This window comes from Phyllostomus discolor, chromosome 1, assembly GCF_004126475.2.
Source record: "Phyllostomus discolor isolate MPI-MPIP mPhyDis1 chromosome 1, mPhyDis1.pri.v3, whole genome shotgun sequence".
Taxonomy (NCBI): domain Eukaryota; kingdom Metazoa; phylum Chordata; class Mammalia; order Chiroptera; family Phyllostomidae; genus Phyllostomus; species Phyllostomus discolor.
The window spans coordinates 113109724-113137093 of record NC_040903.2 but is presented as its reverse complement, the minus strand read 5'-3'; the positions used below and the strand labels follow the sequence as shown (position 1 = coordinate 113137093).

Sequence of the window (27370 nt, the reverse complement as noted above, 5' to 3'; positions counted from 1 at the left end):
AGTCTCCCAAACTCTTTTTATGAGGCCAACATCATCCTAGTCCCAAAACCAGATAAAGACACAACAAAGAAAGAAAACTTCAGGCCAATATCACTGATGAACATTGACGCTAAAATCCTCAACAAAATACTGGCAAACTGCATCCAACAATACATTAAAAAGATCATACACCATGACCAAGTGGGATTCATTCCAGGGATGCAAGGATGGTTCAATATTCGCAAGTCAGTAAATGTAATACATCACATAAACAAAAGCAAAGACAAAAACCACATGATTATATCAACTAATGCAGAAAAAGCATTTGACAAGGTATAGCACCCATTCATGATAAAAACACTCAGCAACGTGGGAATAGAGGGAGCATTCCTCAACATAATAAAAGCCATATATGAGAGACCTACAGCAGCATCATACTCAATGGGCAAAAATTAAAATCTTTTCCACTAAGATCAGGAACAAGGCAAGGCTGTCCACTTTCACCACTTCTGTTCAATATAGTACTGGAAGTTTTAGCCACAGCAATCAGACAAGAAAAAGAAATAAAAGGCATCCAAATCGGAAAGGAGGAAACAAAACTGTCACTGTTTGCAGATGACATGATAGTATACATAGAAAATCCTATAGACTCTACCAAAAAACTGCTTGACCTAATAAATGAATTTGGCAAAACAGCGGGATACAAAGTCAACATCCAGAAATCAAAGGCATTTCTGTACACCAACAACGAAAGAGCAGAAGCAGAGATCAAGGAAAAAATTCCATTTGAAATAGCAAAAAGAAAAATAAAATATCTAGGAATAAACCTAACCAAAGAGGTAAAAGACCTGTATTCAGAAAACTATATAACACTCAGGGAAGAAATCAAGGAAGACACAAACAAATGGAAACATATACCGTGTTCATGGATCAGAAGAATTAATATCATCAAAATGTCCATACTACCCAAAGCAATTTACATATTCAATGCAATTCCTATTAAAGTACCAATGGCATATTTCACAGACATAGAACAAACACTTCAAAAATTTATATGGAATTATAAACGACCCCGAATAGCTGCTGCAATTTTGAGAAAGAAGAGTAAAGTAGGAGGGATCACAATACCCGACACTAAACTATACTACAAGGCCACTATAATCAAAACAGCCTGGTACTGGCATAAAAACAGGCACATAGACCAATGGAACAGAACAGAGGGCCCAGAAATAAGCCCAAGTCTCTATGGTCAATTAATATTTGACAAAGGAGGCAGCAACATAAAATGGAGTAAAAATAGCCTCTTCAACAAATGGTGTTGGGAGAACTGGACAGCCACGTGCAAACAAATGAAACTTGAGCACCAACTGACACCATACACAAAAGTAAATTCAAGGTGGATAAAAGACTTAAATATAAAACGTGACACCATTAAAGTCCTAGATGAGAACGTAGATAGGAAAATCTCAGATATTTTATGCAGCAACATTTTTACTGATATGTCCCCTAGAGCAAGGGACATAAAGGAAAGAATAAACAAATGGGACCTCATCAAAATTAAAAGCTTCTGCATGGTTAAAGAAAACAGTATCAAAATAAAAAGAGAACCAACTGTATGGGAAAACATATTTGCCCATGATACCTCAGACAAGGGTTTAGTCTCCAAAATATATAAGGAACTTACAAGACTGTACTCTAAGAAGACAAGGAATCCAATTAAAAAGTGGGCAAAGGACTTGAACAGACACTTCTCCAAGGAGGACATACAGAAAATCCAAAGACACATGAAACGATGTTCAATATCGCTAGCTATCAGAGAGATGCAAATTAAAACCACAATGAGATACCACTTCATGCCATTCAGAATGGCCATCATAAACAAAGCAACAAACAACAAGTGTTGGAGAGGTTGTGGAGAAAAGGGATCCCTAGTGCACTGCTGGTGGGACTGCAGACTGGTACAACCACTATGGAAAGCAGTATGGAACTTCCTCAGAAAACTAAAAATGGATCTGCCTTTTGACCCTGCAATTCCACTGCTGGGACTCTATCCTAAGAATACTAAAACACCAATCCAAAAGAACCTATGCATCCCAATGTTCATAGCAGCACAATTTACAATAGCTAGATGCTGGAAGCAACCAAGATGCCCATCAGTAAATGAATGGATCAAAAAACTGTGGTACATTTACACAATGGAATTCTATGCAGCAGAAAGAAAGAAGGAGCTCCTACCCTACGCAAAAGTGTGGATGGAGCTGGAAAACATTATGCTAAGCGAAACAAGCCAGGCAGTGAAAGACAAATACCATACGATCTCACCTTTAACAGGAACCTAAATAACAAAACAAAGAAACAAACAAAATGTAACCAAAGACACTGAAATAGAGGACAGGCTGACAGTGACCACAGGGGAGAGTAGAGGGAATTTAAGGGGACAGTGGGAAGGGTTCATAGGAACAAACTTAAAGGACACATGGTCATAAACTAAGGGGAGGGTGGTAATGGGAGGGAAGTGGGGAGGGGTGGGACGGGGGACTGGTTTGGGAGTAAAAAGGAGAAAACTGTATTTGAACAATGATTAAAAAATAAATAAATAAATAAAAATATTTTAATTGAAAAAAATAAAAGAATCTGTACAACTTAACAACCCCACCTGTCCAATAAAAAAAGCCCAAATAACCCAACCAATTAAAAAATTGACAGAGGACTTGAATAGACATTTCTTCAAAGAGGGCATACAGATGGCTAACAGACATATGAAAAGATGTTCAATGCCACTGATGATTATAGAAATGCAGGTTAAAACTACAATGAAACATCACCTCACACCTGCCAGATTGGCTACCATCAATAAACAAATAATAAGCCTTGGCAAGGGTGCAGAGCAAAGGGGTCACTAGTGTACTGTTGGTGGTTTTGCAAATTTGTGCAGCCACTGTGGAAACAGTATGGAAGTTCTTGTAAAAATTAAAAATAGAACTATCATGTGACACAGAGATCCCACTTCTGGGAATACAGCCAAAGAAATCCAGAACAAACAAACATATCTTTTTACAGAACATATCTTTTGTATTCAAAAAGATATACAAACCCCTATATTCATTATTTACAAGAGCCAAGACATGGAAGCAATCTAAGTATCCATCAACAGACAACTGGCTAAAGAAGATGTAGTATACATAAACAATGGAATATTATTCAGCCTTAGAAAGGAGTGAAGTCTTACCATTGCGACAGAATGGATGGACTTAGAGGGTATTATGCTAAGTGAAATGAGACAGAGAAAAACAAATACCATATGATTTCATGTTTGTAATCTAATAAACAAAATAAATGAACAAACAAAAAAGAAAGACTCATATATGCACAGAAATAAACTGATGGTTGACAGTTGGGAGGAGGATTGGGTTTGCAAGGGTTGGGTGAAAAAAGGTGAAGGGATCAAGAAGTTCAAATCCGCAGTTATAAAACAGTTATGAGGCTATAAAGTAAAACATAGGGAATACAGTGATAATGTTGTAATAACTATGTACGGTATGATGGGGTACTAGACATCATGGGATCACTGTAAGTTACAGAAATGTCTATCTACTATACTGTACATCTGAAACTAATATAGTATTGAATGTAAACTGCAATGGAAAAATAATAGAACAGTTAATTCTTTAAAAGAATCTAAATTAAATACGTAGTGCTAAAGACACAGTCATTATGTCTCCTTAAGGAAACAGCATAAGCAGGAATCAGTCCAGTTACGCTGCAAGGGAAATGTATTTATTCACCTCTTCAGTGAAAACAAACTTTCTTGGGCTCAAGCAGGTTAAGTATTGAACTATCTAACGTGTACAAACTGCTGTGCAATGAGACACTTTAAAACAAATCCATATTAATTTCCCAAATGGAGAATCTGGAGGCTATTTCTCAACTGTGTGATTTGAATATTCAACAGTATATGGCTGTGGAAGTAACTGAGGTAGAAATAAAGAAAGAAAATTTGTAGGTATTTTTTCAATTGTTTATGCATGTAAAATGCTCTCTGATATAGGACTATCCATTCTAAGTTTGCACAGTGAACATAAAAATTTAATGGAAATCTCCCAGCCATGAACAATAATAATGGTATTCCATTAGTACTTCTAATTTATAAGGAACACATTATTGTTTTTTAAAGATTTTATTTATTTATTTTTAGAGAGGGAAGGGAAGGAGAAGACAGAGAAAGAGAAACATCAATGTGCGGTTGCTGGGGGTCATGGCCAGCAAACCAGGCATGTACCCTGACTGGGAATCGAACCTGTGATGCTTTGGTTCACAGCCTGCACTCAGTCCACTGAGCTATGCCAGCCAGGGCAGGAGCACATTATTACTGGGGCTCTTTAAAACTGTCTGCAGACATAGGAAAAACAAACAAATGAAATAAAGACATCAGAAGTATCTAAGCTTTAAAAATGAAAAAGCCAAGGATTATGTGAGACAGAAAAGAATAACAAAGCTTAAAAGTCATTCACCAATCATTTGGTAAATTTAAGAATAAAATTTGAAATAAAATTCTCACAAAACTACTGCAAAATACATTCGACAATGATCCTTAAGAATAATGTAAATTTCAAAATGTCTGGCTGCCCTTTCTACAATGAATTTGAGGTTGAAAGCATTATGAATATAAATTAGAAGTATAGCTGCAGCAGAGTCCTTGGGAGAGAGCGGGGTCAATTGCTCCCTCCCTCCCTGGCCAGTCTAGGTTTAAACAGCACTGGGAGAGACCTGGTTGCTTGAAGTGGCAGAGAGGGGATTCACATGCAGAGTCTGTGGACACCAGTTTGGGAGAGTTGAGAGTCACACAGTGACGAGCACTGCCTTGGATAACCACTTGTCTGCCTGGAGAATTGGGCTGTACGGAGCTGCAGGCTTGAGTAGGAGCAATTTCCCAAGAAGAAGAACTGTTTGGGGAATACCCCGGCATCAGCCCCTAGGCTTCCTCCCCAACCAGCAGGGCTGTGATCCTGAGGTGGCAGGGAAGTTTGCGTGGAAGGCCCCGCACACCTCCATACCACTAGGAAGGGTGTGCACCTGAGCCGTGGCACTAAGACAGCCTGACTGAGTGTGCGCTGCACCCCAGTCCACAGCAGTAATCTGGGGGAAAGAGCACTCTCAGGAAGACCTAGATCCGACATCCAAGGCTCTGGGGAGAGGTGCCAGACTAGCTCTGGGGAGAGTGAGAGCAAGACTAGCTGAGTGAAGAATGGGAAGGGAGAAAAGCCATACCAATCGCCCCTCAGCCAGCAAGGCCAGAAAAACCAGATGGTGGTTTGGCCAGTTTGAAACCAACAAGAGGTGTTTTGTTTTTTTTTTTAAGAAATCTTTTATTTTTTTTTAAATTTATATTATTGTTTTATCTTTCAATACCTTCTTCCTCTCTTCTTCCTTTCTTTCCAATTTTATCTCTTCTTCCTCCCTTCTACCCCTTTTTTTGAATACCCGTGAGACAAAAAGGAAAAAAAAAAAAACCAAAAAACCCAAAACCTGTAACTGTGAAAAAGAACAGAGTTGGAACCAAAGAGGGGGCAACCCAACAGTTAAGACAGTGGGACAAAATTCGCTTTGCTATTACAGAGAACCTGCAAGTTATTGCATATGTGTATTTTTTCCATTATTCCTACACCTTTTATTTTAATAGTATTTCTGTACTCTTCCTTCTGTATAGTCTTCTTTGCTTGGAGGGTTATAATGTATCATTTGTCAGGTTTCCCCTGATCTCTCTTTCACAGTGAATTGCTAATTTACTGTCCTTCATGTCACTTGCGTTCCTTTAGCACACTACTGAAGGTCCTATACTCCCTATTCTTGTTATTCAGATCACATAGATTCTGTCATATGATTACTGCTCTAATATTATTGTAAATAATAGATGTTTCATACAATTGTAAATACTTCACAACACTCCTCCCTGATCTTAGCTCACTTCAGTTTCCTAAACTCTATTATTGTAGTGGTTAACTCTATTCTCTCACACACTACCATCTATTTACTATCCTTTACTCTCACCTTATCTCAGAATCTGACCTCCCACAACCTCACTGCTTTCTAGATTCAACTCACAATCCTTCCCTCCCTAACAACAAGAGTCTTATCTACTTTCCATCCTTTCTAAATAGTGGCTAGTTGGGTGGAAGATCAGTTAACACTATACATAGCCAAAGGATCTCCTGTATCTTCTCTACTGGCTGCTACTGTAAATATCATAGAATAGTTCCTAGCTGTGCTTAAACCATTTTGCCTTGCCCCTCCAACTGATCACAAAAAAAACTAGGTGGAAGCTGTGAACACCAGGAGACCCGAAGAAGACTGCACCACCGAATCTCACAAGTATTCTACCACAGAAGTTCACACCATAAACCCAGGGAGCCAGAACACGTAAACTTAAGAAGCAGAGGCTAACAATAAGAGTCTCACAAACAATGGGAAGACAAAGAAACAATCACCAAATGAAGGGAAAGGAGGAAGCCTCAGAAACAATGCTAAAAGAAATGGAGGCAACTCAACTATCAGATACTGAGTTCAAAGCAATGATCGTCAGGAAGCTCAAAGAGCTCACAATGAGCTACGAGAAACTGCAGGGAAGCTACAATGAACTCACTGCAAACTATATCAACATGAAAAAGGAAATAGAAACTATCAACTAGGGCCAAGAGGTAATGAAGAATACAATTTCTGAACTGAAGAACACAGTAGAAGGAATCAAAAGCAGGATCGATGAAGAAGAAGACTGGATCAGCGAATTGGAGGACAAAGTAGAAAAGAAAAACGCAGAAAGAGCAAGAAAAGAAGAGAGGCTCAGAAAGAATGAAGAGGGATTAAGAGAAAGGCAAGATAATATGAAACATAATAATATAGAAGGAGAAGAAGAGGAGCAAGGGATAGAAAACCTATTTGAAAAAGTAATGATGGAAAGCTTCCCTAATTTGATGAGAGAAAAAGTCACACAAATCCAGGAAACACAGAGAGTCCCAATCAAGACGAACCCAAAGAGGTCCACCTCAAGACACATCATAATTAAAATAGCAAAATTTCAAGACCAAGAGAGAATCTTAAAGGCAGAAAGGGAGAAACAGGAAGTAACATACAAGGGAGCCCCAATAAGGCTAGCAGCTGACTTCTCAATGGAAACGCTCCAAGCCAGAAGAGAATGGCAAGAAATATTCCAAGTAATGAGAATCAGAGGTCTGCAACCAAGGCTACCTTACCCAGCAAGACTCTCAATCAAGACAGAAAGCCAAATAAGAAGTTTCCCAGATAAAAGAAGGCTCAAAGAATACACCTCCACCAAACCAGCTCTCCAAGAGATGCTAAAGGGACTGCTTTAAGGAAAGGAAGGAAAAGAGGGAATACAGGTACAAAAATGGCAATGAATAAGTACCTATCAATAATAACCTTAAATGCAATGGATTAAATGCTCCAATCAAAAGACATAGAATAGCTGAATGGATAAGAAAGCATGATCCACATATATGCTGCCTACAAGAGACCCACCTCAGGATAAAAGACTACACAGGCTGAAAGTGAAGAGCTGGAAACAAATTTTCCAAGCAAATGGACAGGAAAAAAAAGCTGGGGTAGCAGTACTCATATCAGACAAAACAGACTTCCAAAAAGGGCCATAAAGAGAGACCCAGAAGGTCACTTTGTAATACTCAAGGGAAGAATCCACCAAGAAGACATAAACATTGTAAATATATATGCACCCAACAAAGGAGCACCCAAATACATAAAGAAAATCTTAGAGGACTTCAAGAAAGATATGGACAGCAACACAATTATAGTGGGGGGTTTTAACACTCCACTGTCAAAACTGGACAGATCTTCTAAACAAAATATCAACAAAGATATTGTGACACTGAATTATGCCCTAGATGAAATGGACTTAACTGATATATATATAGAGGCCTCCATTCCAAAGAAGATTAAATACACATTCTTTTCAAATGTACATGGAACATTTTCAAAGAGAGACCACATGATGGGACACAGAACAAACCTCAACAAATTCAAGAAAATTGAAATCATACTAAGCACTTTCTCCAACCACAAGGGATTGAAACTAGAAACCAACCCCAAGGAAAAAACCCAAAACACCCAAATTCATAAAGATTAAATAGCATGCTATTAAACAATGAGTGGGTAAAGACTGAAGTTAGGGAAGAAATCAGAAAGTTTCTGGAAACAAATGAAAATGAACTCACAACAAGCCCAAATTTATGGGACACAGCAGTCCCGAGAGGGAAGTTTATAACGATACAGGCCCACCTAAAAAAGACAGAAACATTGAAAACAAACAACCTACCCCTAAATCTACAAGAACTTGAGGAACAACAACAAAGACAGCCCCGAGCAAGCAGAAGGAAGGAAATAACCAAGATCAGATCAGAATTAAATGACACAGAGACTAAAAAAGCACAATTCTAAGGATCAATGAATCCAGGAGCTGGTTCTTTGAAAAGATAAACAAAATCGACAAGCCTTTAAGCAGGCTCACCATGAAAAAAACAGAGAAGACCCAAATAAACACAATCAGAAATGAAAGAGGAGAGATTACAACTGATACCAGAGAAGCACAAAGGATTGTAAGAAATTACTATAAAGAACTGTATGCCAAAAATTTGAAAATCTAGGTGAAATGGACAAATTTCTAGAAAAATATAATGTTCCAAAACTCAATGAAGAAGAAGTAGAAGGCCTAAACAAACCAATAACAGCAAATGAAATTGAAGCAGTAATCAAAACACTTCCGACACACCAAAGCCCTGGACTAGATGGTTTCACAGGAGAATTCTACAAAGCATTTAAGGAAGAGCTAAACCGTATCCTTCACAGATTATTCCAAAAAATCCAAAATGATGGAAGACTCCCAAACTCTTTTTATGAGGCCAACATCATCCTAATCCCAAAACCAGATAAAGACACAACAAAGAAAGAAAACTTCAGGCCAATATCACTGATGAACATAGATGCTAAAATCCTCAACAAAATATTGGTAAACCACATCCAACAATACATTTAAAAGGTCATACACCATGACCAAGTGGGATTCATCACAGGGATGCAAGGATGGTTCAATATTGCATGCAAGGATGGTTCAATATTTGCAAATCAGTAAATGTAATAAACCACATAAACAAAAGCAAAGACAAAAATCACATGATCATATCAATAGATGTGGAAAAAGCATTTGATAAGGTACAGCACCCATTCATGATAAAAACACTCAGCAAAGTGGGAATAGAAGGAGTATTCCTCAACATAATAAAGGCCATGTGACAGGACATAGCTGAACAGGAGCCATTTAGGTAGGAGCTGACCAGCTGCTGTTCCCAGACAGCAGCCTTTCCCCGATAAGCAGTTGTCTCAAGGCCAAAACACTAACCTTCGCTTCTGCTTCTGTATGCTTACTTTTAGCAGTTGTTCCCCTCCCTTTCTGCCCTGTAACAAGCATATAAAGGAAACTCCAGCTTGAGTTCATTTCTCAGAATTTGGGATTCCCCTCTGAACTCACACGCGTAATAAAGGATCGTGCTCCGCCATCTCTCCCGCGTGTGGGTTATTTTCCACAGCAGCCATATATGAGAGACCTACAGCCAACATCATACTCAATGGGCAAAAACTAAAATCTTTTCCACTAAGATCGGGAACAAGACAAGGTTGTCCACTTTCACCACTTCTATTCAATACAGTATTGGAAGTTTTAGCCACAGAGATCAGACAAGAAAAAGAAATAAAAGGCACACAAATCAGAAAGGAAGAAGCAAAACTGTCATTGTTTGCAGATGACATGATAGTGTACATAGAAAATCCTATAGATTCCACCAAAAAACTGCTTAACTTAATAAATGAATTTGGCAAAACAGCAGGATACAAAGTCAACATCCAGAAATCAAAGGCATTTTTGTATACCAACAATGAAACAGCAGAAGCAGAAATCAAGAAAAAAATTCCATTCAATATAGGAAAAAGAAAAATAAAATACCTAGGAATAAACCTAAGCAAAGAGATAAAAGACCTGTACCCAGAAAATTACACAACACTGAAGAAATAAATCAAGGAAGACACAAACAAATGGAAACATATACCGTGTTCATGGATCAGAAGAATTAACATCATCAAAATGTCCAAACTACCCAAAGCAATTTACAGATTCAATGCAATACCTATTAAGGTACCAATGGCATATTTCACAGACACAGAACAAACACTTCAAAAATTTATATGGAATTATAAACGACCCTGAATAGCTGCGGCAATTTTTAGAAAGAAGAGTAAAGTAGGAGGGATCACAATACCTGATACTAAGCTATATTGCAAGTCCACTGTAATCAAAACAGCCTGGTAGTGGCACAAGAACAGACATATGGACCAATGGAACAGAACAGAGAGCCCAGAAATCAACCCAAGTCTCTGCAGTCAATTAATATTCGACAAAGGAGACAACAACATAAAATGGAGTAACAATAGCCTCTTCAACAAATGGTGCTGGGAGACCTGGATAGCTACGTGCAAAAAAATGAAACTTGAGCACCAACTCACACCATACACAAAAGTAAATTCAACGTGGATAAAATATTTAAATAAAAACCGTGACACCATTAAAGTCCTACAGGAGAATATAGGCAGGAAAATCTCAGATATTTCATACAGCAACATTTTTACTGATATGTCCCCTAGAGCAAGGGACATAAAGGAAAGAATAAACAAATGGGATCTCATCAAAATAAAAAGCTTCTGCATGGCTAAAGAAAACAGTATTAAAATAAAAAGAGAACCAACTGTATGGGAAAACACATTTGCCAATGATACCTCTGACAAGGGTTTAATCTCCAAAATATATAAAGAACTCATATGATAGCCCTGGCTGGCGTAGCTCAGTGGATTGAGCACGGGCTGGGAACCAAAGTGTCCCCGGTTCGATTCCCAGCCAGGGTACATTCCTGGGTTGCAGGCCATAATCCCCAGCAACCGCACATTGATGTTTCTCTCTCTCTCTGTCTCTCTGTCTCTGTCTCTCTCCCTTCCTTCCCTCCCTAAAAATAAATAAAATCTTAGAAAAAAAGATTTAAAAACAAACAAACAAACAAAAAATTTAAAAAAAAAAGAACTCATATGACTCCACTCTAAGACAAGCAACCCAATTAAAAAATGGGCAAGGGACTGGAACACTTCTCCAAGGTGGACATACAAAGGATCCAGAGACACATGAAAAAATGCTCAATATTGCTATCAGAGAGATGCAAATTAAAACCACAATGACATACCACTTCACACCAGTCAGAATGGCCATCATAAACAAAGCAACAAACAAGTGTTGGAGAGGTTGTGGAGAAAAGGGAACCCTAGCGCACTGTTGGTGCGAATGCAGACTGGTACAACCACTATGGAAAACAGTATGGAATTTTCTCAGAAAACTAAAATTGGACCTGCTTTTTGATGCAGCAATTCCACTGCTGGGACTATATCCTAAGAACCCTGGAACACCAATCCAAAAGAACCTATGCACCCCAATGTTCATAGCAGCACAATTTACAACAGTCAAGTGTTGGAAGCAACCTAGGAGCCCATCAGTAAATGAATGGATCAAAAAACTATGGTACATTTACAGAATGGAATTCTATGCAGCAGAAAGAAGGAGCTCCTACCCTTTTCGACAGCATGGATGGAACTGGAAAGCATTATGGTAAGTGAAATAAGCCAAGCGGTGAAAGACAAATGCCATATGATCTCACCTTTAACAGGAACCTAATCAACAAAACAAAGAAACAAGCAAAATATAACCAAAGACACTGAAATAGAGAACAGAACAGGCTGACAGTGACCTTAGGGGAGATGGGAGGGAATTTCAGGGGAAAAGGGGAAGGCTTTATAGGAACAAGTATAAAGGACACATGGACAAAAACTAGGGGCAGGTGGAAATGGGAGGGAGGTGGGGAGGGCTGGGTAGGTGGGCTGGGATGGGAGTAAAAGACAGAAAATTGTACTTGAACAATAATTAAAATAAAATTAAAAAATATTAAAAGTGTCTTGGCACAGTGTTTAAAATATGTAAGTTGGCAAAGAGAACACTGAGAAATATGAACTGAAGAAATTGCTAGTGAAATGTGAAGACTACAAAACCTTTACAACAATAAAGAACAGTTAAAGAAAATCCAGAAATCATTAGAAAAAAAAATTTTACTTATTTTTAGAGAAAGGGGAAGAGAGGGAGAAAGAAAGGAAGAGAAACGTCTATGTGTGAGAGAGAGAGTAATCTGTTGCCTCTCGCTTGTCCACAACTGGGGACCTGGCCCACAACCCAGGTATGTGCCCTGACTGGGAATTGAACTGACCACCTTTTGGTTGGTGTGCAGGCTGGCACTCAATCCAGTCAGCCACAGCAGGCAGGGATAGAAATCATTCTTATAAAAGCATGTTAGAAGCCAGAAGTATTTTTTCTACTCTGCCACCAAATGTATTTTTCCTATTCTGCCACCACTAGTCTTCTGTATCGGAACACAAATATGATTTGGTGTCCAGCAGAAAAGCTAAGCAGTTATTAGCCTGTGGGGAAATCCTGACAGCCAAACTCCTGCTTTCATACTGGCGTCTGCCTTATAAGGTGGCTGGGCATGTAATTATACCCTTATACCTCTTAAAGAAAGCAAGCAAAGTTTCCCAGAACAATTGGAAAATAACAAAAGTATCATCAACTTGCAAAGCTCTACGTAGAGCCAGTTCCTAATGAATTTCTAAGAGAACTAATTAATGTATGGGCAAGAAAGGCTTGCCCATACGTATTTCAGAAGGGACCTTAAACATACTTCACAGTGGCTTTCTCTTGACTTGGCTAGTTTGCCATATACTTTAACTGTTACTGGGTTGGGGCAGGTAAAGAGAAAATTTATGATACACAATTCCAACATGTTGAAGGTATGGCAGATATAAACATATGTCCACAAATGACTAGGATAGTCTGAGGACTTTATCATCCAACCATGTTCATTCTCGTACTCAACTGCACAAGCTTATATGACATCAATTACCTACTCCTAAGTCTAAATATTTGCCATGGTACTGAGTGCTCTTAAAGGCCATAAGTCTCCTCAGACAGCTAACTCTCTTCTCTTTTTGCCAGAAAGATCCAAACCATGTTAACCACAAAAGGGCAGAAGGCAGCACCATGTAGGTGCATTAACACATTGCCCCTTGGCACAGATTCTTAGAGTGCAAAATAAGAAACACCAAAGCAATTAAATGAAACTGTTCAGTCTCTGAACAGCAACAGAAATTCTACTTAATAGAAGAGTGGTAATAAAAGCCATCAACACTTTTCCATTACTGCATACATTATTCAACATGAAGAGGGTCCTCCCAGGGGCTGAGATACACTTAAGCCGCTCCAAGGACCACTCAAGGGATTAAAGTCATAAGGATTTCATTACCTCTTCACTGAAAGGGTCTAATTTGCTCAGGTTGAGTGTCATTTTGTCATTTCTCATAAATCAAAGGGGAAACAAAATTATTGTTTCTATCTCAGTCCTCATATAAGATGTAGACACTTTACTGAGAGTAACACTACACTGACTCCTGGCTTTTGATTCAAGAGGAGCAATAATGTTCTTTCCTTTGATTTTTAATTCTATATACTGTGTGGGTGGTAAGCGAACAAAGGCCCTCCTGAACTGCATTTATTTTGCTGTGACCTAGGTTCAGGGTCAGAATTTCATAGTCTGTGATATGCTTCTCTCAAATGCCCTTGGCTTAAAGGAATGTGCTTAATATCGTGTGCCAGGCTGTTATGCAGAACAGCTTGAATGGCTTTCAGGTCAGCATTTCTTTAGCTCTCTTCAATACCTGCCTTGTTAACAGTGTCTTAGGAATCCAAGTTCCATTTAGAAATACAATAGGTTTCTTACTATACACAAACCAAATAATTTCTGTCTTAACCAGCAACAAATTTTGCTGACATCTCAGACAACCAGGAAAGTCCATTTTAACTTTCAACACTGTTTAGTTAATTCTATATAGCATGGCATGTGCTGCCAAGAATGCTAGATTGGGATATACAGGCCTGGGCTTCCTTCCTGCCTCTAATCCAGCATGATTCTGGGGAAGTTCTTTCCTGTTTGAGGCAAGCGATGTTCCTCACCAAAAAAACGAAGGGGTCAGCTGAGAGGATTTGAGGTTTTAACATTTTTGAAGTGAGTTCAAAGACTATTCTATTACATTTGTCATTTTACTCCTAATAAAAAAAGTAAAGGAAAATGAACATGTATTATTATGTTTTAGGTACTTTATAAGGTACTTGCTGTTTTATTAACTTGCTTATTAACTCAGCTCAGTCTATTTTACCCACTTGGCAGTGCCCCCATAAAACCTGGGTCACCTTTAACTTCTGATTCAGTTCCTTTTTCCATGGGGCCGTCTGTGCCTGCTTTTCATTCATAGTACTTTCTTATTTTTTTGAACTCCTATTATACTAAGATGTTATTATGTAAGGAATCAGTGTGTAATGTAACCCCTGAGGAAAAAGACACCCAAGAAGGGCTCCTGGTGGTTAACATGGCTAAAATTTTAGAAAACAGAGCCTATCAGCCATTTCTACACAGGGGACTCTCACACGAACTGCACTTCAGGGAGAGGCCTGCACTGAAGTGCCTGCCTGCACTGTTTCTGCCATCTGAGCCAGCCCTTAAAAAGGAGTTGTGAAATCCGATGTCAAACAATAGGACTGAAGCTTTCCTCATCCAACTGGAGCTGCACAGCTGACCAATAAGGAAAGTGTTTTGTGGACCAATCAAACTGTAAGGATTTGGAGTCTTCATCTGCATGAGGACAAACCAATCAGGGACCAGGAATGCAGACTTGTGTCTATACAAGACAGCTACCCTCTGGCTGAGAGTGCACTTTTCCTTTCCACCGAAGACTGAAACTACATCTCACTAGCTGAGCTAAACACTGAAGACATCTCACAGACCAGTCCAGGCTAAAGTCAACTGGCAGACAACAGAGCAGACCAAAGCACAGCACAAAGCAGACCATCAAAAAACAGAGCAGAGCTATCTGGCCAGGAGAGGGGCCTGGCCCCAGGGCTGCCTCACAGCTGTGTTGTTCTCAGAGCTGTGCTGTATCACAATTGAGCTGTTTGCACTAAATAAAGTTTCCTTCTCCCTCTCACCCCAAATTGGGGATTCCTGTTGGTGCTGAATTGGCGCCATCAGCAACAGTAACTATGTTTATAACTATCAAACCAGTATTTTTATTGCCACTGTTTTGAAGTTACCTAGTTTAGTGAAGATATTCAATGAAAAAAGGAAAACATAAAGTAAGGGACATTAAATGGGTCAATAACCTTACTAAGAGAACTTTATCCTGATGTGGGCATAAAACAGATTTATAAAGTCTACCATATAGACATGTGAAAAACTACTCTGGCCCTCCACCTACTCTGTTCTTTTTTTCTTTGTTTGGGTTAACATATGTGTAATACTGAAACAGGAAAATCATATAGACACTTATTCCTTTTCATAAATCATAGAAATTTATATCATACTGAATAAATATACTTTAATAAAAATCTTCATTTCTTAAATCATCAGCAGCAGCTTCTACAACTGACTAAATCAACCAAATCTTCACTGACTGCAACAATTAATTTTAGTGAGGACAAAAATGCCACATGTGGTTTGGCTGGCAAAATCCATAGTGATGAAAGGAACAGGAGATTGACAAGAAAGTGTAGATTTAGTGCTTTAGATTATTGTCCAAATTCTCTTTTTAACCATTAGGAATAAAGGAGCTACAAAGAATAGCTTAGTAAGGGAAAAAAGTATTAAAATGGCACTACAATGGTAGGCACACACACAAAAAGAGAGAAGGACATAATTACACAAGTTTCTGGCAATATGGGAAGTTTGCAACACAACACAATTATAATTTAAAATAAAAAGCATACAGGGGCTTCCAGTCAATGTGGCGATGTAGGTAAACATGGTACTCAGAACCCCCCACAACCACAGCATTAATTCCAACTAAACTGCAGAACAACCATAATTCAGAATCACTTGAAATCTAAGTGGTTCTGAACAGAATTCCTATAACTAAAGATATAAAGAAGAAGCCATATCTAGACTGATAGGAGGAGCAGAGATATGGAAGGGGCAGGCCCCACACCCACATACGGTGGTTAAAAACTGGAGGAATTCCTCTGCTGTGGAGGTCTTCTCTGAGGAACAAGGGGTCCCAGCCTCACACCAGGCTCCCCACTCCATGTTTCCAGTGCTGGAAAGAAAAGTCCCTGTAAGTTCTGGCTGTGAAAACCAGTGGTGATTGTGGCTGAGTGAGATGGAGGGCTCCCAGAATCCCAGACATCCGTTTTAAAGAGACCACATGCCAATTTACTCAGATTCCCTCCTCGTGACCTCCTGTATTGGGGCAGCAGCTCAAAAAGCCCCAGGGACATATGGGCAGAAACCGAATTGTCTGGCTTCAGGACAAGTGCTGAAGAGACAGCTCTAAGACAAAAGTGTTGGCAGAGGACATTGTTCCTTTGCTGAGCCCTGTCCCCAGAGACAGTAAGCAGGTGTCATATAGGAGTCTCCATCAACCTAGCTAATACTGTTTGCTCTCCCCTGATGAATCCCTGAGACCCCACCCTATCCAAAGTGTGGGCCTATCCAAGCCATTTCCAGTGACTTTTCCATACAAATGGCCTCTCTTGGTTAATGCTTGGGACTTTCCTAAAATCACTCAAACAAGCAGCATCTGGCCTCTGTGTATCCTGTACCTGTTGCTAAGTGGATTCAAGCCTGGCACTAGTGGCAGCCAGCCCTGGTTTGCAGCTTGGCCTCTGTCAGGCAACATTAAGCCCAGAACTAGTAGCAACCATTTGCATATTGCTCTGTAGCTCATGTTGGGGTGACTCTGGGCAGGAAACAGGCAGTGGCTGACCCTGGTCAGTGCACCCAGTGGGCAGCTTCAGACTATGCCGATTACAACCCAATTACCTCCATGAGCAGCATACTAAAGGGCCGAACTTGGCAGGTACCAAAGCCCCACTGAAGCAGGTCCTGCTTTATGGGGTTGGCCCCCACACAGTACCAGCTCCACTGTCCTTGCAGCTGGACCTTGTAGCCCACTGGGCTGGCAGTCAATCCCTCCCAGTGATGTGTCAATAGCAATAACCTTATTGGTTCAACTACAACAGGAGGGTATGCAGAGCCCACAAGACAGGGCACATGATGAGTGCACAGCTCAGATTACTGCGAAGGGCTATGCCACTGAGCCCTATAGACATCTACTAAAAGCCTCTTGAGCAAAATTGAGATATAGCAGCTCTGCCTAACATACATAGAAACAAACACAGGGAGGTGGCCAAAATGAGGAGACAAAGAAATAGGTTCCAAATGAAAAAACAGAAGAAAACTCCAGAACAACAAAATGAAATGGAAGTGAGCAAACTACCAGTTATAGATTTCTAAATAATGGTTAGAAAGATGCTCAAGGAGCTTAGTGAGGACTTCAACAACATAAAAAAAGGACATGAAAACCAGACATAAAAAAACAGTCAGAAATGTAGAATATACTAACTGAAACAAAGAATACATAGAAGGAATCAACAATACAGTAGATGAAGCACAGAATGAAATCAGTGATTTGGAAGATAAGGAAGCAGAAAACACCCACGCAGAACAGAAAAAAAAAATTAAAAATGAGGATAGTGTAATGAGCCTCTGGGACAACTTCAAGGGTACCAACATTTACATCATGAGGATACTAGAAGAAGAAAAGAGAAAGAAATTAAAAACCTGTTTCAAGAAACAATGATGAAAAACTTCCCAAGCCTGGCAAAGGAAATAGACATGCAGTTTCCAAAACTGCAGAGACCCAAACAAGATGAACCCAAAGAGGCCCACACCAAGACACATCATAATTAAAATGGAAAAGGTTAAAGATAAAGAGAGAATCTTAAAAGAGAAAAGCAGTTAGTTAGTTACCAACAAAGGAGTTCATATAAGACTGTCTGCTATTTCTCAACAGAAACTCTGCAAGACAGAAGGGACTGGCAAGAAATATCCAAAGTGATGAAAAACAAGGACCTACAAGCAAGATTACTCTACCTAGCAGAGTTATCATTTAGAATCAAAGGACAGATACAGCTTCTCAGACAAGAAAAAGCTGAAGGAGTTCATCACCATCAAACCAGCATTGCAAGAAACGTTAAAGTGTCTCTTTAAGAAGAAAAAGAAAAAAAAGGATCAAAATTATAATAAAATGGTAATAAATACATATTTATCAACAATTACTTTAAATGCAAATGTATTAAATGTTTCAATCAAAAGACACATGGTGTTAGAAAAAGACAAATACCATATGACTTCACTCATATGTGGGAAGTAATGAACAAACTGAACTAACAAGCAAAACAGAGGCAGGTTCACAGATGGAGAAAAGATGACAGCTAGTAGGGGGAGGGGAGGTTATGGGGTGGAGGGTTGAGCAAAAAGGAAAAAAGACTCATGGACATGGACAACAGTGTGGTGACTGCTGATGGGAGAGGGGTCTAAGCAGACTAAATGGTAATGGAAAAAAATATAATAAAGATTAGATATTTAAAAAAAAGACATATGGTGATAGAATGGATAATATAACAAGACCCTTAAATATGCTATTCACTTCAGATCAAAAGACACACATGACTATATAAAAGGGAAAATAAAGGGATAGAAAAAGATATTTCATGAAAAGAGAAACAAGCAAACAAAAAAGCTGGGGTAATAATACTCATACCAGACAAAACAGACTTTAAACCAAAGTTTATAACAGGAGATGTAGACCCAGTACTCCACCTCTGGGTATTTATCTGAAGAAACCCAAAACACTAAACTGAAAGGACATATACATCCATATCTTCACTGCAGCACTATTTACAATGGGCAAGATATGGTAGTAGTCAGCGAGTTCATCAGTAGATGAACAGATAAAAAAGAAGTGGTACATATATACAATAGACTATGATTCAGCTGTAAAAAAAAGAATGAAACCTTGCCATCTGCAACAACATGTATGCACCTAGAGGGTATTATGCTGAGTGAAGTAAGTTAGAAAAAGACAAATGCCAGATGATTTTGCTTACATGTGGAATATAAAAAACAAAATAAAGAAGTAGAACAGAAATAGACTCATAGATACAGGGAACATTTTGACGGTTGCCAAATGGAAAAATATATTGGCAAAGGAAATATAGTCAATAGTATTGTTAACTATAGATAGTGTCAGATGAGTATTATTGGGAAAATCACTTTATAAGTTATGTGAATGTGTAATCATGGGGTTATACACCTGAAACTAATATATGTTAATTATAATTTAAAAATTAAAAAAGAGCATACATACAGTTTCTCAAGCAAAAAATTCATAATATTTCAGTCTAGTTAGAACACAGAGATGTCATATATAACTACGTTTACATTGGATTTATATGAAGACCAAAATGCTAATCTTTACTATGCTTCTCAGTTTAAAATTCATGATAAAGTTTACTTATAAGAAATCTATTTGAATTGTGAATCTAAATGTTTTCTCAGTGTTCTGAAGGTCACCAATACCAAATTAGGTGTGAAAACTATAGCCCCCAGAAGTGATTTTTTGATTTATTAAAAAGTCAAATATATGTAAAAGAATACATCAGAAAATTCTTTTTGTATAAATTTCCACTGTTATTTCAACAAGTGAGTTTTGTTTAAAAATAAGTAAGTACTTATAGAAGGCCTCCTCCATGCAAGAGCATCATGCTAGGTGATAGGGGTTGGGTCCAAGATGGAAACTAGACTATGCTTGCCTTCAAAGAGGTTACAATCCAAGAATATGAGTAATAGAAGCACTTAAATAACTTCAACACCAGGTCAGTTCAGCTACATGCATAAAAGAAATACAGAGAGCTGTGAGGATTAAAGGAAACTGGAAGAAACAGGACAAGCTTGACAGAGGAAGTGAAACTTGATTAACTACAATTTTGAGAGGCAGAATGAGATAATGAGGGGGTGGACAGAGAAAAAATGATCAAGGCAAAGAAAGTATTTCCAAGAAAAAAGTAATACGAACATAGGTATGAGACAGAGAAGGACTGAGGCACCTGGATTGAATGTGATTTGGTAAGCAATGAGGAGTTACTGAACATTTTAAGAGATGGAATTACAAATTTTATTTTCTTACAACCATATACAGTCACACGCCATATAACACTGTTTCAGTGAATGATGGACTAAACATACAATGGTGGTATACATACAGCCTAGGTGATATACATACAACAGTAGGCCGTACTCTCCAGGTTTGTGTAGTACATTCTATAATGTTCACACAATGACAAAATCACCTAATGACATCAGCCTATGAATGTATCCCCGTTAAGTGGTGCATGACTATATTAACCATAGCCTACAAATATATTTCAAGCTCTCTGTGCAGCAGAGCCAACACACACAGGCCTGTATCATATAATGTACACACAGGAACATAAGGATAATTCCTATTGATGAGGTTGAACCAAACGGAGGGGAAAAGGCCGAGTAAACAAATAGTTGCCAGTGAGAAAAGGAGGCACAGGAACACCTATCATCACTTGTGCTTTGTTGACACTGCAGCTGAATAGTTCACTTTAATCAACTGCTAAATTCCCTACACAACAACCTGTTTTTGAGAGTCAGAGTAAGGTATTTGGTGATGATAAATATGGTCCACTTTTAGCTTTCGGCTGCTCCTCATTTCTATATCTCACCCAAGTCCCAGCCAACTTCAGCATTTAAAGCCAATAAAATTCTTGGAGCACAAAAAAAGACCGGAGTTAGGGGCAGTAGTTCAAGGGCACACTCATGACCTAAGTATCTGTCATATGCTATGAATCCTTGAGCTAAAGCAACTCACCCAATCTGAATTATGAGATAGGAAATACTCTGCCATTCATTAAAAAATGTACAAAAGCATTTCAAGTAACATTTTATGAATATATGTATGATATGTAGAAAGAAAGCTAATTACCTCATGATCATGAGTGGCCTGTCTGGCTGCATCTAAAAATATGGAAGAATAAGAGAACATTAAGCTGAAAAATAAAACAGAATGATAACTAAACCCAAGCTAACAACTGTGCCAAACTACAAAAACTGCTGGTATATATGTAGGCTATCACAACATATGTTATTTTCTCTTATGGCTTTATTAATCAGTTAGTCAACAAAACTTAAAGGGAACCCTGTATTTACAGGTCACATTTAGACACAAGAAAAAGAGCAGATTACTATTCAGGAGAAAACAGTGAGAAGGTGAACATGAAACATATGCCAAAGGCTGTTTGCACAATATTATAGGTTAGCAAGCAAGAGGCTCACATGTGAGGAGATGGCAGTAATGAAGGAAAGACTGATTACTTGTGGGTAAGGTGTCTTTGTAGTGCTTCCTGAAGAAGGAGAACTTAAAGCAATTCTTGTAAGGGTGGAAGGAACAATTTTAATGACTAATAAAAGATCCATGAAGACCAGGATTTTGCCTGTTTTGTTCAATATTGCTTTCTTAAAGGCTAGGTGAGAGCCTGATATGTAATAGGAGGTTCTCAATACCTATTTTTTGAATGCATACATTCATGAATGTACGAATGAAAAGGATGGTTATTTGAGGCTGAGAGATGGCACATGAAGAGATTAGAGGCATCAAAGTAAGGCAGTTATGTAGTTTAGTAAAGACTTGCTTAGAGGCAGGGAAATGCCTACACTGGAAATCAGAAAAAAGCACAGTCACCTAAAAGGGGTCTTGGAGGAGAAGCCAAATTGTTGATACTGGATATGGAAACCAACTGGAATTTATAAATGAGAGCAATATGATTTTAATAAAATTCCAAGATGATGCTTATAAATGAATGTAGTATAACAGAGAAATGACAGGAACGTATCTTTTATATTTATCACTCTAATAGTAGGTTTTGTGACACTCATCACATACAACAAACTACAAATACATTTGGTTCTGGTTCTGATACCTTGTCTTTGAGATTTGCCTTTCTGACGGTCTTGGGTTTTCCTATTGAAGACCTTGTAGGCCTCAGTCTTCTGATACTGCTCCAGTTCCTTCATGTAACGCTCCTTATCTCTGTCTGCTTCATCAAGATAGCGCTAGAAAAGAAACGTGGAGTAATTTTCAAGGAACAGATTTTATTTAGGTAAAATATCAATGAGCTATTTAAAGAACACAAAGGACAATTGGAACACGGAAAGAAAAGTATATGGGGAATAGATCTCATAAAAAATTCACAAGATAATTATAGTTATTTCTCTAACCCTATATACAAAACTCCATATGGCTACTAGAGTCCTCAAGAACACCATACAGACACATTTATTCTTCCCAGGAGAGAAGATGAAATACTATTTTTTTTCTCTAATTCCTAACCCATTCTGAGGGAATGATCTCATACATTAGTTGGCCTTTTAAGAAGTCAGAAGACAGAAAGAACATTAAAAACAGTGACCTCCAAAAAGAAAAAAAAAAGAAAAAAGAAAAAAAAGAATGACTTCATCCTATGGACCTAAAATGAATTTAATATAAGAGCTTGCATCTATATACTTTGTGCCACTCATTATTTAAACCAAGTTCATTGATCTGACAGCATAATTTTGCTTAATGCCTTGTTCTTTTCATTCATCAATTAGGTTTAAGAAATAAAACATAAAAATACTGCTTCTAAATGAACATAAAATAGAGTCAGGAAGTATGTAAAAAACCCTGTCCCACACAAGAGCCAAATGCAAGGGACACCCAACTGGCTAAATCTGGGACAATTTAAGTGCAAATACTTAAATACAGTAATAAATTATTAACCACTGGGAAAAAATTAAAATGTCTACACCAACAATAAATAACAATCAAATAAATATATAATCTGGGACAGGAGGAGGGATCTTGCTTAGATTAGAATGGCGAGGGCCAACTGGTAGGTTTGGAGGAAATACTAGGATTGAGAAGTCATCATTTTTGCAACCATCATGATAAAGATTAGATTAGGCAAAATTTATCAATAAATGCTAAATGTGGGGGGCATTTTGATTCCGCGATTTGCATGTTTTCTTCACAGGCTACTTAATAATTATAAGGGAGAAAACCTTTATTGAGTGAGCAAAATTAATTACCCAGGAGGACACTATGGTCCCCTACAAAGGACACACCACCTATGCAGTATTCTCACCAAGAATGCATAACTTTAATCTTATCATGAGGAAACATCTGACAGAAAAATGACAAATGTTCTGCTAAAAGTAAGAAGAGGGAAGAGAAACAGGGAGTGATTGTAGTTTTAAATAATATTAACGTCATAAAAGACAAAGAAGTTTGTGAAAATATTCCAGGTTAAAGGAATCTAGAGATTTGACTACTAAATACAAAACCTGACCTTAGACTGGAATCTGAACTGGAAGGGAAATTTTTTATAGGGGAATGATGTTATATCAATTAATAAAACTGGAATATAGATGGTAGGTTAGACAAAACTATTATGTTAATATAAAATTACAAAGTTGATAATTATACTATGGCTGTGTAAGAGAATATGTCCATTTTTAGGAAATACGCCCTGAAATATTGGGGGGTATATGTAACTTCCCCTCAGAAGATTCTGGAAAATATAGTGTGTATGTGTGTGTGTGTGTGTGTGTGTGTGTGAGAGAGAGAGAGGGCGAAACAGAGAAAGAGTGAGTGCGTTTGTGCTGGAGAATATGAGCACATACGCGAACACAGAAATAGGATAAAATGTGTTAACAATAGGTGAATACAGATAAAGGGTATTTGGATGTTCTTTGTGCTATTCTATGTTTGTAACTTTCTGCATACTTGAAATTATTGTCAAATAGAGTGTTAAAAAAAATAAAAACAAGCACACACACCCTTGTCCTACCTATGTAAAAAAGCGAAGGTAGGTTTTTTCTTTATACATAAAAAAGCGAAGGTTTTGCTTTTTTCTTTATACATTCTGTACTGTCTGAAAACATTTTAAACAATGACCATGCATTAATTTTGAAATAATAATCGAAAGAGTAACCCGATATGTACAACTCATAATCCCATTATACTTTATACATTAGACCCAAAACAATGGGTGATACACACTGCTTCCTATTTGCTTGCTACACAGAGCTTCAAATTGCAATTTAATCTGATCTCTTTGAAATGTTTTGGACTTCTGGCCAAGATGGAGGCATAGGTGGATGCACCGTGCCTCCATGCACAACCAAGGTTGGAACAACAACAATTTAGAGACAGAATAACACCCAGAACTGACAGAGAATTTATCTGAATGGAAGTTGGACAGCCAAGAAGTTGAAGTAGACCCATTTATCCAGACCGGTAGGAGGGGCGGAGAAGAGGAGCGGGCGTGGGTCGCAGCGCGAGGAGATCGGGGAGAACTGGGTGCATAAGGCAACCGAGCGCGTAAGCCTTCCAGGACATGCAAGATTGCAGCGCAGTGGTGGACCCTGAGTACGCAAGCAGCGGCTGGCGGACCCAGTGAGGTGGCATTGTGGCCCAGGGCAGAGCGCACAACCCAGGATCCCAGGGGGGTTACTGAGGCCCCAGGAGAGCGGAGCTACCGCCATCGTTTCCTCCCGCCTCCGCCCCCAAGTACAACATCACAATCTAGCAACTGGGGTGCCCAGCCCCCGTGAACACCTAAGGCTCCGCCCCTTACTGTAACAAAGAGTGACCAGACCAAAAAAAAAAAAAAAGGAGAGAGAGAGAGAGAGAGACATGTCTACAACATAAGAACAGCTCAATCCCACAGGACTCATCCTTTTGAGCGACCAAAAGATAGCCAATCTATCAGATGCACAGTTCAAAACACTGCTGATCAGGAAGCTCATGGAATTGGTTGATTTTGGGCTCAAATTACATGAAAAAATGCAGGTTACCATAAAAGAGATGAAGGAAGATAAATGGAGGAGAGCCACTAGTGAAGGGAAGGAAACTGGGACTCAAAAGAATAGAGTGGACCAGAAGGAAGAAAAAAACAACCAAGCAGGAAAGAGTGAAGAAATAAGAATTCAAAAAAACGAGGAGAAGCTTAGCAACCTCCAGGACATCTTTAAACGTTCCAACATCCGGATTAAAGGGGTACCAGAACGGGGAGAGGAAAAGCAACAGATTGAGCATGTATTTGAACAAATAGTAAAGGAGAAATTCCCCATTCTGGCAAAGGAAATAGACTTCCAGGAAATCCAGGAAGCTCAGAGAGCCCCAAAGAAGTTGGATCCAAGAAGAAACACACCAAGGCACATCATAATTACATTAGCCAAGGTAAAAATGAAGGAGAGAATCCTAGAAGCAGCAAGAGATAAGGGGACAGTAACCTACAAAGGAGTTCCCATCAGACTTTCAGCTGATTTCTCAAAAGGGACCTTGCAGGCAAGAAGGGGCTGGAAAGAAATATTCCAAGTCATGAAAGACAAGGACCTATATCCCAGATTGCTCTATCCAGCAAAGCTCTCATTTAGAATGGAAGGGCAGATAAAGTGCTTTTCAGATAAGGTCAAGTTAAAGGAGTTCATCATCACCAAGCCCTTATTTTATGAAATGTTAAAGGGACTTATCTAAGAAAAGAAGATTAAAAAAGACATATATAGTAAAAGGACAGCAAACTCACAATTATTAACAACCACACCTAAAGCAAAACCAAAAGAAATAAGCAAACAACTAGAACAGGAACAGAGCCACAGAAATGGAGATCACATGGGGGTTAGCAATAGGGGCGTGGGAGGAGGAGAGAAGGGAAAAGGTACAGAGAATAAGTAGCATAGATTGTAGGTGGAAAATAGACAGGGGGAGGGTAAGAATAGTATGAGAAACGTAGAAGCTAAAGAACTTATAAGTATGATACATGGACATGAACTAAAGGGGGGAAAGTGGGTGGGAGAGGGTGTACAGGGTGGAGGGGAGTGAAGGGGGGAAATGGGACAACTGTAATATCAAAATCAATAAAATCTATTAAAAAAAGAAATGTTTTGAATTCAGTTAATTCCCAACAGTATTTTTCAATTTGGTATAATAGAGTATAAGACATAAAAGAAATAAAGGTATTTCTTAGATGTTGAGAATGCAGGTAATTTTTAACCCGAAGCTACTCCCACAACAATCATTCTGTTTTTGTGACATTTCAGTCAGAACATGGCTATCTTGTTCTTAATTGCTCTCAAATCTCTCTAACAAATGGATTTGTTTCAGTTTGATAACAGGCTTAGTTTCTGTTTTAGAAGAGAAAGAATTAAAGTATTCTTGCTTTATTTTCCCTAATAGGTTAAGTATGTCGGAACTCCAAAAATTTTATTAAGGCAGTAATATCTTTTAAAGAAAAATCTTATGTGAATGGAATTTTATCAAATGATCTTTTCTCATTTAATTCATTACTTTTCATTGAACTTGGTGGAATAAATTATGTTGATAAACTTCCTAATATTGAATAACCACAAAAATCTTATAAATCAAATATCAGTGCAGCTGCTTTAGTTGAGAGCTCCACCTGCTCACATCCTAAAGCTAACGCTGAAAGAGTATGAATACCACTATGCTGGAGAAGAGAGCTATGAAGGACCCTGCTAAGCATGTGACAAAACTGAAGAATCAACTGTTCATCCTCTTTGCTTTTCTGGCAGAGATTATTTTTGAGATATAATGAAAACCAAGCGAAGGATCAGGAATAGAAAAAAAATTACCTGTTTTTCCTCAGGAGGCAGTTTACTCCATTCATTGCCTAACATCCTTGTAATTTCTGGAAATGGGACTTCTGGTCTCTTTGCTCGAAGCTGTTCTCGACGCTCATTCATGAACCGAACATATCCAGTAAGGGGGGATTTGGGTGCATTGCTGTCTCGAAGAGGTTTCTTCCTTTTTCTTCCTTTGGACCACCCTCCTCGTTTACTTCTTTGCTACAACACAAGACAAAATAAAAACTAAAACCAAATTACAATAACAAATAGAATGTCCCTAAATTACACAATAACACTAATAAATGCTAACAAACAGGGTAAGAGTTGTATTTTCTTGCCATTAAGGCCCTGCGTATTCAAAGCTCTCCTTGTCATAGGTACAAATAACTGCAATGTAGTTTTCAAGAGGGGACTCCAGGTGGTGTACTTAGAGACCCTTTCATGTACCACACTACGAACTGTTGCACTAGGGCATATTCTAATGCTAATCCCAAGAGATTAGAATAAGGGGGGTCATGATCACTGAAGCTTGGCTTTCTTGTGCACTTAACAAGTCCTGACTCCCAACAGGGGAATATTCTAAATGAGAAATGCAGCATATACACAGTGCTGTGTCAGAAAAGCAG

The 27370-nt window shown here is 38.5% G+C and overlaps 1 protein-coding gene across 4 annotated transcripts in view; it reads right to left on the bottom strand.

Annotated features, from left to right (window-relative positions):
* HMG20A (high mobility group 20A) overlaps positions 1 to 27370 on the bottom strand; it is a 99548-nt gene that overhangs the window by 16989 nt on the left and 55189 nt on the right. For all 4 annotated transcript variants that reach the window (XR_004903574.1, XM_028503549.2, XM_036027586.1 and 1 more), the window contains 3 exons: positions 26751 to 26963; positions 22037 to 22169; positions 21043 to 21074 (listed from right to left, as the gene is read on the bottom strand). Coding sequence is in view for 3 of the 4 variants with exons in the window: in XM_028503549.2 (XP_028359350.1) it covers positions 21043 to 21074; positions 22037 to 22169; positions 26751 to 26963 (378 nt within the window). In the remaining variant the exon portion in view is untranslated. The remainder of the gene's footprint in view (positions 1 to 21042; positions 21075 to 22036; positions 22170 to 26750; positions 26964 to 27370) is intronic.